The following is a 12179-nucleotide window of genomic DNA, read 5'->3' as shown; positions in this document are numbered from 1 at the left end:
CTAAAATATGTCATACCAGTAGAAGCTAAGGAATTTTGATGATTCACATTGTGATGGTAAAGTTGCAGCAGATCAATGGTCGGAACTCATATCAGTTAGTAGGTTGAGTTGCAACAACAGATGGCTGAACATGGAAAGTAAATTGAAAGAAGAAATGGAGCAAAAGATGGCAGAGAAGCTTGCAAGTATGCAGGCAACTATGCAAGCCGAAATACAGCGATTAACACAACCCTTTACTAGAGGAAGCTCACAGAGTTCTGTTCAATTCGCCAATGATTGAGGCCATTGCAGAAGCTACCTTGTTTGCTAATATTTTTGTACAGCAGTTGGTTGTCCCTTTGTGTGCCATCTTGGGGTCTAAAGGGACAAAGATCCTAGTATGTGGTTCGCCTAATCTCTTCAGTGAGTCATTTATATTGGAGGCAATTTCGTATTTTTGGGGAATTAGGGTTTCTCTATATTGTACTGCGTGAAACGCTATATATATAGGGGGCTAGGGCTTGTATCTTATTCATTTGAAAATAGTGGAAGCTCATGTTATCGCTTGACTGTGGACGTAGCCCACCTTGGGTGAACCACGTAAATCTGTGTTTTATGTGTGTGATATCCTTCTTCGATTTTCTTCTGCACGTCGCTATTCTACTGCGTCCTTTATTCCTAACATACTCTCATTGCAGATGGATGAAATCAAGCATTTCAGGTCCAAAATGGAAGTTAAGAACCCAACGTAAGGCATGAAAAGGAAAAGAGTGTCTCCGACTGAACTACTTGAATATGGAAATTTGTCACTTTATGAACAGATTCTTTGTCACACGGAAACTGTGTGGAACAAGTACAAATGATATATATCTCTAGCTTGTGGAAAACACTTGTTCCCAGTGGGACTCAAATGCCTAAGTTAAGATTACTGTTGCGGGTCTTGTGTAGTGAGTGGGTCATGGCACAATAGTTGAATGGTGATGAAACCTGATCGTTTCGTTGTATTCAACCTTCTGCAGGAATTATGTTATCAGGCTTAGATTCATCTCCAGTATTTTCATCTACTTAATTTGCACCGGTTTTATATTTTTTTGGGTAAATTACACGTCACCCCTTGGTTTTCAAACGAAACTCAAATCATCCCCTAGTTTTTGAAAATACTCATCCGTCCTTCTCTCTCTACAGTAACGGTGAGTAATGGTGTTAGTCTGCTGTTAGTTATTAGTGTGAAAGGACTATTTTATCCTTGTACTAAAACATTAGAATTAAATTTACAATGTTACCCTTCAAAATCTATGTTTGGATGTCAAGGATAGTTTAGGTATTTAAATTTATTTAACTGGCTGACATCATCACTTAACAGCATAAAACTAACGATAGGAACTAATTTATCATATTAGGGTCTAATACAAGGGGTGATTTGAATTTCGTTTGAAAACCAGGGGGTGACATGTAATTAATCCCTTTTTTTTTATTATATTTCATCAAAATGGTTATTTGAAAAATAGTTTCTAATTGAGTACTCATTAGTCATTACTACATGTTACTCATTACTACATGTTTAACAATTCACCAACTGAGACATTCAATCGGTGGGTTGGACCCTTGAGGAATAAGCCAATCTTTACTTAAAGGTATGAGAAGGATTGTAATCATCAAAGAAAATTGATTCCAATGATGAAGAAGAAGCTCGAGTCATTACAGAAGGATTGTAGGAACTATAGTATTACACTTGCTCGGTCATGAAAGTTTGAGGTACAAGATGATTCTATTAGGTATGTAGTGTTTAAATGATGGGACCTGTGATTGAGGAATATGGGTAGCAATTAGATTGTCTTGTAGACATGTAGGAGCATGCATTCAGTATAACATGAAAAATATTAAAAATGAGAGAATGAGGTTACAATTACAATTGAAGTCATTTCGATGAAAGGGCAATTTAGTCATAGAGACATTTTATCTAACATTTTGGGTCCCAAGCATGGTTTGAGGTATTGGATCGGATCGGATCAGTTGATTTTGGCCGGATTGGATTGGTATCGGCTGAGATCAATCTCGATACTGATCCGATCTTGCTGTACAGATAGGGGTAAAAATGTAAAGAATTAGTTTTATTATAAGAAAACAGGGACAAAAGTGTTATATTTGCCCAAGTTTGGGCGATCCCAATCCGATACCAAAATCACGAACCATGGTCCGAGGAGTACAAGGTGTTACATTGGTAATTTTTTGAAATACAGATGGGAAAGTGTAATTTATGCATTCATCAAGGGAGGTCCATGTAATTTACCCCAAAGAAAAAAATGGAAGGAGATCCGACGGATGCTATTAGTTTTGAGTACAACATCAGCTAACTAAGTGGTCTACCGTCTACGTCATCATTAAAGAGCAAAGACGTAAACCCTAAGGGATTAGCGCAGCTGGCTTGGAGGGAACATGAGACTCCGCCTCAAGAAGCAAGGTCTCGGGCCCAAAAACTCCCGGTTCGTGCGTGGCGCGGGGTCATGTAGGAGCGCGGGGGGATTTAGTCGGCCTAAGGTACCCCTCCTGTCTCCCCAAAAAAACAAAACAAATAGAGCAAAGACGTATACACATTACACGATGCTTCCTTTTTGAATCTTTCCGGAACCAGAGAGCAACGAAACCTGAAACCTCCATCTCCGGAGGAAGAGCAGGAACAAGAAGAAAGATGGAGCTCGAGTCAAGTAAGTACGCTTGTTTTTCTTTTTCCTACCAAATTTGATCATTAATCAAGTTATTAAAATGTTATTTCTTTAAGCTCCGCCCCAAAAAAGTTATGGAATAGTTAAGAACTTTGCTAAACCTGAACTCAATCAAGAACTGAAACATCAAAACCATGAAATGCAGAATTCTTAGGTGAAATTTCAGGTGAAGATTTAGATAATTCAGGATCCCCAGCCATTTTACTTCTTGCATTTTCGTTTCAGATTTCACCTTTTTTTTTCTTCTTCTGAATACCCATGTGTATGGATGCAATGTTTCATTCGATTACCTATTACTTTTTAAAATTGCTGAGAGATGTTGGCGTCGTTCTGATCTCTGGAATCGTTAGAACTCAGATATTTTATGTTCTAGTTACTTCCCGAACATTTCTTTTTTCCTAATAGCCGTTTCTTGTTGATTTCCATTTTTTGTGTGTGTAATTGGTGGAATTTTAAGTGGGTTTCAAGAATATAACAATGGGTGTTTCCCCTCCTATGTAACAGTCTTTCTTTTCCTATTTGTTCTTTTGTTTAATTTTTCTATTCTATTTCTGATATACTTATGTATACATTTTTCTAAGCTTTTGTTCTTTGATTTAATGGAAGGCTATCATAAGTGCTTACAATTTGGTTATTATTTAGGCTGCGTACATTGTTTAAATGATTGAATCTTATATTGGTGCAGAAGATAATAATTCATAATGTTGTGTGGCAGTGGGATTGGAGAATCCTATGGGTGAGGACACTGGAACCACAGAAAGTTCCTGTGGAGCTGCATCCATCGTGTCTGTAGGTGATGTAAATACAGAGCCGTTTGAGGGTATGGTGTTTGAATCTGTGGAGGCTGCCAAGATGTTCTATGATGAGTATGCTAAAAGGGTAGGATTTGTGACCCGTATTGTGTCATCCCGTCGCTCGGAGCGTGATGGTTCAATTATATCCCGGCAACTTGCATGTAATAAGGAGGGATTTAATCTCAATAGTCAGAGGGTAGGGCGTGTTCAAATTAGGAAACGAGAGAGCAAACGGGAAGGATGCATGGCTATGATTCTGGTTAAGAGAGAGAAGCCTGGAAAATGGGTTGTCACAAAACTTTTAAGGGACCACAACCATCCATTAGCAGTTTCTCCCATGAAGGGTCATCCAACTACGGTCAGTTCTTTTCACATAGTAATAAAATATACTGTAAAAGTCATTCTTTAGTTTCTCCACAATTCTGTTGTTCAGTTTTCCGTATCTTTCATTTTCATTGGTTTTCAACATTAGTGACTTCAATATTTTTTTGAGTTATAGTATAATAGTAGATTGATAGAAATCTTACTCCTGTGATGCAGAATATTTGGAACTGTATCACCTGTGATTACAATTACATAATTACACTAGGAAGGATATTGCAAGTTTGCAACTCAAGTAAGCGTTATTTAAATATTTGGTGTCAGCTATCCAAATCCCACATTGCATCTTTTGTTCAATTATAAACAATCACGTTTTCAGTTATCACTTCGAGCAGAAGTCATTTTCAGCTTTTCCCTTGGTTCTTTTTAATACCTTCAACTTGCATTTTTCCACTCTTTCTAGCTAGTGTATGTGCTGATCTTTTTTGCACATGGCCCAAAGCATTTCTTCACCTATTACTGCTACAACCTAGTCTCCTTAATGCATTAATCTAGGACAACCTTGGGAGTTAAAACCATAGGGATTTACGACTACAATGAGATGGTGGAAGGATTAAGGGCTGATTGGGGTTGTGATGCAGAATTGGTACATCGGTTAAGTTTCAAACTGGATCCATACCTGGCCCCATCTTATGGTATTATTTAATTCCAATTTCCCAGCCTATATTCTGCTCAAAGATATCCCTCAGCCAGCCTTATTTGGGGGGGAGAATATAGCTATCGATCTTGCTGATTTGAAGGGGGATTAATTCCAGATCGATCAGATTTATTTGGAGATAATTTTGAGAAGATTCTGTAGGACCCATGCCAGCCTGCATTAGAGAAAGATGCTTCAAAGAAGCCATATTGCGTGAGAGATTTTCTGGTGGGGCCCAGCTGCTTAGCGATGTGTTGGTTTCCTATAATTTAGGATTTTAATTGTGTTGCTTATCTAGTTCTTGCGTGGGGGACTTGGTAGCTTTAAGATTGTTTCCTTTTTAATTAGATTTGTTTACATTAGTAGTTTTAATTCGTAAGACTCTTTCTATTTCAGTTATCTTGATAGATTGGATTTGATTTGTAATTAGTTTCCAATTAGGATATTGTCTAGCTTGTAAGGGGATTCCTTTCTACGCAAGGAAGGATTCAATTGCTGTAATCGTTAAAGGTATAAATAAGGGAAAGCTGCTGGATTTCAGTGGCCAATGAATTGAATAAAAAAGAGAGTTCTGGTTTTTAAAACCATGCTATGCTGTGAGATGCAGTGGAGAAGGGTGAGATGCCTGTACCTGTGAGGGGGATACTCGATCCAATTCTATCCTTCTTTTATATTTTCTATTTCAATCGATTTCATCGTGTGATCTGCTACAAGTTCATCAGTTGTTGCCATGTTTTTTGAAGACCAAATCAGCATTAAATTTTGTTCAAGAAGATCCTGCCTGGGGCTAGGTCCTTTGTGATCCAGCTCTACATTAGGTTGGAAATTAGCTTGTAGGGTTTTCATGTGCTGGTTAAATGTTAATAATTGCTGGATCTCCAATTTGATGAATATTGGAGGATAACACGTGGTTTGTGGGTTGTTGGAGGTAGTCCCTGTGTCACATGTTTCATTGAAAGGAAAGGTTAAAGTGAACTTGGATGGATGCTCTATGGGGAATCTTGGACCTTCTGATATAAACGTAGCTCAGGTTCAATTGGGGAAGCTAATTCCACTAGGACTGAATTGTTCTCTTAAAGCGGGGTTAGAATTTGCGAAGGTGAGACGATATAATCACCTAATTGTGAGAGGAGATTCAGCCAATGTTATCAAGTGGATGAGATGCATTGACTTGGAACCATGGTGATTTGCTCATAACATTAAATTCATTCACGCAACCAGCTGAAAGTACTCAATCACTTGGATGCCAGGAGTGTTAAATCAAGAAGCTGATGAGTTGGTGAAGAGGGGATGATTAGACCTGTGCAATATGCAATATTTTGGGGAAGGCTTGCCTCTATAGAATGTAAAAATTATTTTGTTTCATGTTTGTTCTACTCTTCTGGGGGGTGATTATACTCGCCGATCTCCTCTGGGATTGTGCCTCTATTTCCTTCAATCAATAAGTAGTCTATTACTGGCTATAAAAAGTTTTTTAGGATTGGGGAAATAAAGTTTTAATTGAAGTTTAATAGGGTTTTGAATGGATTTAAATAGGGTAGGGAGGCCAAGGATAATGGTAGATTGATACGGATAATAAAAGGTGAAGGTTCTGGTGAATTGTTGCTTCACTTTTATCAAAAAATTTCCGGTTGTTTCCAGGTAATTTTTCACGTGGACTTCACCTGGAACATCAAAGCTTAATTAAAATAAAAGAGTATATATCCGGATGTCCAGAAATAAATTTTATTCAATACTTAAATGAGTACTTTCCATGAAAGAGGGGTAAATTGCATGGTGGAATCCTCGCATTGGCCAACGTAGCGCTTGAAGTCCTCCATTAGCATGTCATTATTGGGAAGTGCTCATGTGGCATTAAGCAAGCTTTTTTATATGGCACTTTTGGCCTTTGGATTGAAGAAGAAGATGGAAGGTGTAATCTTTTCATCTTCTCATGCTCTCTCAATCTTCTAAGCACCAACTTCTAATTTCTGATAGCCTCACTGTACAACAATAACAACTCAGCCTTTTGGCCCTTATCCCAACTAAATGGGGTCGGCTACATGGATCCCAGAAGAAACAGAAACGATAATATAAAATAAAGGGGAGGAGCACACAACAATGATGCAAACTATAGAGCATCGACCCAACTTAGCTATGAACCACATCATAATTGCTCAACATTGAGCCCCAGACCTCGAGAAAGGAGTGTATAACAACAATAGAGTCACAACATCATAGCCCAACTAAATGGGGTCGGCAACGTGGATCTTCGCTCTCCAATCAACTCTATTTGAAGTCATACAAGGAGCAAGGCCTAAGCTAAGCATGTCTTTCTTCACCACTTCTCCTATGGTTATCTTAGGCCCCTACCCCTAGCTCTTTTGGTTTCCTCAATCGGAATCAGGTGGCAACTTCAAAGTGGAGCATTCGATGACCTCCGTTGAACATGGCCATGCCACCTCAAATGACTCTCTCTAAGTTTATTATGAATCGGGGCTACTCCCAATCTAGCTTTTTTTTTTTTTCCCCGAATATTACCTGGGACCCGGGCTGGCCCCTAAGCTATTATTAAAATCCTCAAAAATAATAAAGAATACAGGGGGGACATTCCACCTTACCCCAATCCACGACGCCAAGAGAACACTCACTCAAGACTGCCTTACCAACCACTAGCTATAATATAGTCATTCCTTACTTTATCCTTCCTTGTTTTCCCGCACATCCATCTGAACATCCTCATCTCTGCAACGCCAAGTTTATTTATATGACACTTCTTCACAACCTAGGATTCCGCACCGTACATCATCGCTAGTCTAATGACAGTTCTATAAAATTTTCCTTTAAGCTTTAGAGGGATACACCGATCACACAGAACTCCTGATGTACTTCTCCACTTTATCCACCCTATTTTAATTCTCTGGGCAATGTTATCTTCTATGTCGCCCTCCTTATTTACAATTGATCCCAACTATCTAAAATAATCACTTTGTGGGATCTCCCTCTCACCAATAGTCATCGCCTCATTAGCCGTTCCAGTGTTGCTAAAGTTACAAACCATATATTCAGTCTTAGTTCTACTTATCTTCAAGTCTTTTAATTCCAAGGTTGATCTCCATAGTTCCACTTTGGCGTTAATCCTTGCTTATGTCTCATCCACCAAAACAACATCATCTGCAAAGATCATACACCAAGGAACATCATCTTGTATGCATCTGGTTAAGCCGTCCATGATAAGTGCAAACAAATAAGGGCCTAAGGTTGATCCTTGGTGTAACCCAATTGAAATTGGGAATTCATTGCCTTGGCCCCCGCCGTTCTAACGCTAGTCACCACATCAACATACATATCTTTAATTATGTCTACGTATTTACGTGACACCCTTCTCTTCTCTAGGATATTCCGGATTAACTCTCTAAGGATTTTGTCGTAGGCTTTTTCTAGATCTATGAAGATCATATGTAGATCCTTCTCGCCTTATTTGTATCTGTCCATGAGTCTCCTAAGTAAATTGCCTCCATCGAGGATCTTCCAGGCATAAAACTGAACTGGTTTTCCGAAATAGTAGTCTCCTTTCTCAGCTGGGTCTCAATAACCCTCTCCCATATCTTCATTGTATGACTCATCAGCTTTATGTGTCTATAGTTATTACAGGTCTGGATATCTCCTTTGTTTTTGTAAAGGGAAAATTGCCTAGATCCACTAGATAAGAAATTTAATTACAAGATAAGTAGGTTTAAAATTTGTTTTACATTTTGATAAAGCAATGTTCCATGCAATTTGAGGGATTCTTCCAAATCCATCCCATAAGATCCGTCTTAGGGTACACCACCGTCACCACCACCACCGCCACCATATGGATTTGGTCGATATGATGAGTATGGAGCTAAAAGAGGAGCAAAGTTGGACGTTCTCGATGTTATGGGGATAACAACCCAGAGTAGTACCTTGACTAGGCTCATAGTTTGGAGATCTTTTTCAGATGGTACGGGTTGACTGAAGCCCGAAGATTTTATTTACAGAGGCTAAGTTGAAAGACATCGCTTGAGTTTGGTGGATCAAGCACCAGCAACAGATCAGACTCTAGGCATTGGGATAGTCACTACTTGGGATGAGATGAGTGAAGCCATGAATCAAAGATTCTTGGCTACCGACTACAACTATACAAGCAGTGCATGCACCTCAGGTTTGCGCAATTGAGATAGGAAAGCATGATAATTGAGGAGTATGTCGCTAGATTCTACTATTTTGCCACTCGATCTGATTTTGAGTGGGATAAAGAGGTATTGATGACACAGTTCCACAATAGTTTGCCCCGTTAGATCAATGTTGCACTTGCATCCAGTCTACCACCTACAATGGAAGATGATGTACAACTGGCATATCCAATAGAAGAAAGTCTGAAGTGGCCATGCTCTTAGAATACGTTTACGATACTTTCTCCAAGGGTGATAGTCTCAGTCAGTGACAATCTTCTCCACAGGGAAAGTCATTCAGCAGGTCACAGGTTAGCGGTTCATCTATGGCACCTTCGAGGCTAAACCGTTCTTATTCTCTGCCTCGACATGGTTCCAACAGACCTATGAAGCCACAGGTTGAGCTACAATGCTTCTCATTTAAGGGGTACGGACACTTTTCTATTCAATGTCCAAATCGTCTAGTTGCTTTCAATAATTATAAGGAAGAATTTACGGCTATTGATTTGAAAGAGACATAAAGGAACAACATAGTACTTCTGGAGTTAGAGCTCGATCATGAACCTAGGAAGCCAAGGACAACAATAGTGATGGAGTTCCGCAACATTGCTATGTTCTTTGTCCACTTTTGGTTACACACAAGGTTTCTGACGAGGATGATTGGTGTCGAAATAGTATTTTCCAGACTAGAGTGAGATGCAACAATAGTCTGTGCACCGTGATAACCGACGGTGGTAGTTGCATCAATGCCATCTCTGAAGATATTGTTCACAAACTCTGTTTAAAGGTAGATTCTCATCCTAACCCCTGCAAAGTTGCGTTGGTGAATAGCCCTAATCTTAAGATCAACAATCGACGTTTGCTCACATACTCGGTGATTTATTGGTGGGTTGGTCGACACAGTGCAATTTGATGTCCTACCTACGCTTAAAGGTGTGTCACATCATTTGGGGGCGTCCGTGGTTGTTTGATAAGGCGGCTCAACATTGTGGTTATGAGAACACGTACTCCTTCAAACATGGTGGACTCGAAATGAAGTTTCTCCCAACTAAGGACCTAACGACAATTAAGCTTCAATGGACAGATCTTTTCTCCTTCTGCGTGTTAAGTCAGATGGTCTCCGCGGTCCTTGTCCAAACTTGACAAAGTCGAGTTCTTTTCAAAGGAGAGAATTGGTGCAGTAGCACTTGACTGGTTGCAATAGCATGACCGAGTTTGGAACCCAAACCCTGACAGAACCGGTCCAACCCAGATTTTTGGTCCAAAAATGGTTGTAAGTAGTTTAGTTAATTTTTGTCTTTTATTTGTGATAAAAGGATAGAGTGGGACCCATCTATGGGTCTCGGGATTAGTGCCTAGTGCTAATACCGAGATCCCTTATGGGTCTCGATTTATGTGCTTTATAGTTTGGTATTTTCCAGATTTGTTCCTATTTCTATTTATATTGTATTTTCTTCATTATTGGATCAATAACAAGTTGCGGCTGCAGTTATGTTCCTTTCCTCTTCTCTGGTTTCATAGATTACATGGTATCAGAGCTAAGTTACTAGAACTGGTACACAGCTGTTCGCAATCCCCTTTTCTTTTCTGCGATTTCTGGTAACCTTACCAGAGACTTGCGATCTTAAGAAAAGGGATGGTTTCACCCCTCCTCTTTGTTGGTTTGTTGATTGTGGATTTGATTGTTGAGGCTATGGATTAAATCTGCCACTTCTACGGTACCCCCCCCCCCCCCCCCCAAAAAAAAAAAAAAGAAGCAGATTTCTGAAGTTTTTTTTTTTCCAGTGATGTTGTGAAAGATTTGATGGCAGCAAGGTACGGATTAGCTTGGTTTTTGAATTATAGTGATTCAATTGGAGTTGGTGGTAACATATTTTTCAGGTTACTGGCAGCCGGTTACCTTTTGGTGTTTCTCGTTTTTTGTTGGGGGGTGTGCTTCTCGATTTTTTTTTCGGTGGTGAAATTGGTTCCTTTTTCAACGTACCAACATGGGTGATGATAATAAAAAGAACATGGTTACGAAAGTTGTTTCCTCATCCTCCAATCGAATCACGGAGAAGAAACTTGAAGGTGTCACAAATTTCCAGCAATGGAGGAAAATTGTGAACCTTGTCTTGACTGGTCGTGATCAGCAGGTACATCTGACAGGCACCAAACCTGCTGATGATACGACTTGGGATACTATCGATGCTAAGATTCTTGGTCAGATGTTGAACTCGATGGAGAACCACAGTGGATTTGGTTACTCACATCGATATTGTTGAGGAATTATGGGAGTACCTTGGAGTTTTATATTCTGGTCAGAATAATTTGTCTCGAATTTATGAGTTATCTCAAGACTTCTATCGGACAGAGAGGCAGGGGTGGTCTATCACTCAGTATTTTGCTGATTTCAAGAGAATGCATGAGGAGCTAAATTCCCTCCTTCCTATCTCTTCTGATGTGAAATAGATGCAAAACCAAAGGGAGCAATTGGCGGTTATGGGTTTCTTGGGAGGCCTTGGACAAGAGTATGAATCTGTTAGATCACAGATCCTTGGTGGTGAGACTGTTGCATCAAACTCATAGTACATTTTCTTGGGTGCTTTGTGTATCTCGTGAGAGTTCTCTTGATGCTACTCCTATAGTTGAGAGTTCAGCCCTGGTATCACAAACAGGGGCTGGTGCAATTGGGTGTGGAGAAGGTGGAAGTCGTGGGAGAGGCCGTGGTCATGGCACAAGAAGGGGTCAAAATCAGCAGGGTTTTGGCCAACCAGGTACATCTTCTGATGGATTGGGTACTGTACGGACTTGTCGCCATTGTGGTCAACCTGGACATATTCAAAAGTTTTGTTGGAAGCTCCATGGGAAACCAGCACAACAGCAGCAGTTTGCTAATTTAAAGGAGGAGTATGCCTGGTACAATCAATTACAGATCTCATAGCCCACTTCTTCCACTGCTACTTTAGTTAAGACAGGTAATGCCACTGCATTCCTCTCTGCTACATCTCATCCCTGGATTATTGATTCAGGGGCATCAGATCACATGTCGGGAATGTCAGGTATCTTTTCTTCCTTGTCCCTATCATCTTCCAATGTTACTTTAGCTGATGGGTCCTTACCAAAGGTTAAAGGCACTGGTACTGTTTATCCCAATTCATCTATGTCCTTGCCTTCTGTTCTCTACCTTCCCAATTTTCCATTTAATCTCATGTTTGTTAGTAAATTAACCAAAGCTTTAAATTGTTCAGTGACCTTTTACCCTGATTCTTGTGTTTTTCAGGATCTTGCTACGAAGAAGACGATTGGTAGAGGACGGGAGTCAGGGGGGCTGTATTTACTTGAAGGTTCATGTTCGGTTGCTTGCTCCAGTGTTGCTTCTCACCATCAAATTCACTGTCGGCTTGGTTATCCATCGTTTTTGGAGTCTTAAAAAATTAGATCCTAGTTTTACTTCTATTTCTAGTCTTGAATGTGAGTCGTGTCAGTTTGGGAAACTCCATCGTGTGAG

The 12179-nt window shown here is 39.8% G+C and overlaps 1 protein-coding gene across 3 annotated transcripts in view; it reads left to right on the top strand.

Annotated features, from left to right (window-relative positions):
• The window catches only part of LOC122670036 (protein FAR1-RELATED SEQUENCE 5-like), a 30842-nt gene that overhangs the window by 7109 nt on the left and 11554 nt on the right, over positions 1-12179 (top strand). The window contains exons 1-3 of one of the 3 annotated variants that reach the window (XM_043866977.1): positions 2666-2684; positions 3418-3854; positions 4037-4112. In XM_043866977.1, coding sequence (XP_043722912.1) covers positions 2669-2684; positions 3418-3854; positions 4037-4112 — 529 coding nt within the window. In that variant the 5' untranslated portion in view covers positions 2666-2668. Of the gene's footprint in view, positions 1-2665; positions 2685-3387; positions 3855-4036; positions 4113-12179 lie in introns of those variants that run through there. The other 2 variants (XM_043866975.1, XM_043866976.1) reach the window with 2 other exon arrangements.

The sequence above is a fragment of the Telopea speciosissima genome, chromosome 7, assembly GCF_018873765.1.
Source record: "Telopea speciosissima isolate NSW1024214 ecotype Mountain lineage chromosome 7, Tspe_v1, whole genome shotgun sequence".
NCBI classification, from domain to species: Eukaryota; Viridiplantae; Streptophyta; class Magnoliopsida; order Proteales; family Proteaceae; genus Telopea; species Telopea speciosissima.
This window is presented reverse-complemented; position numbering and strand designations above follow the sequence as displayed.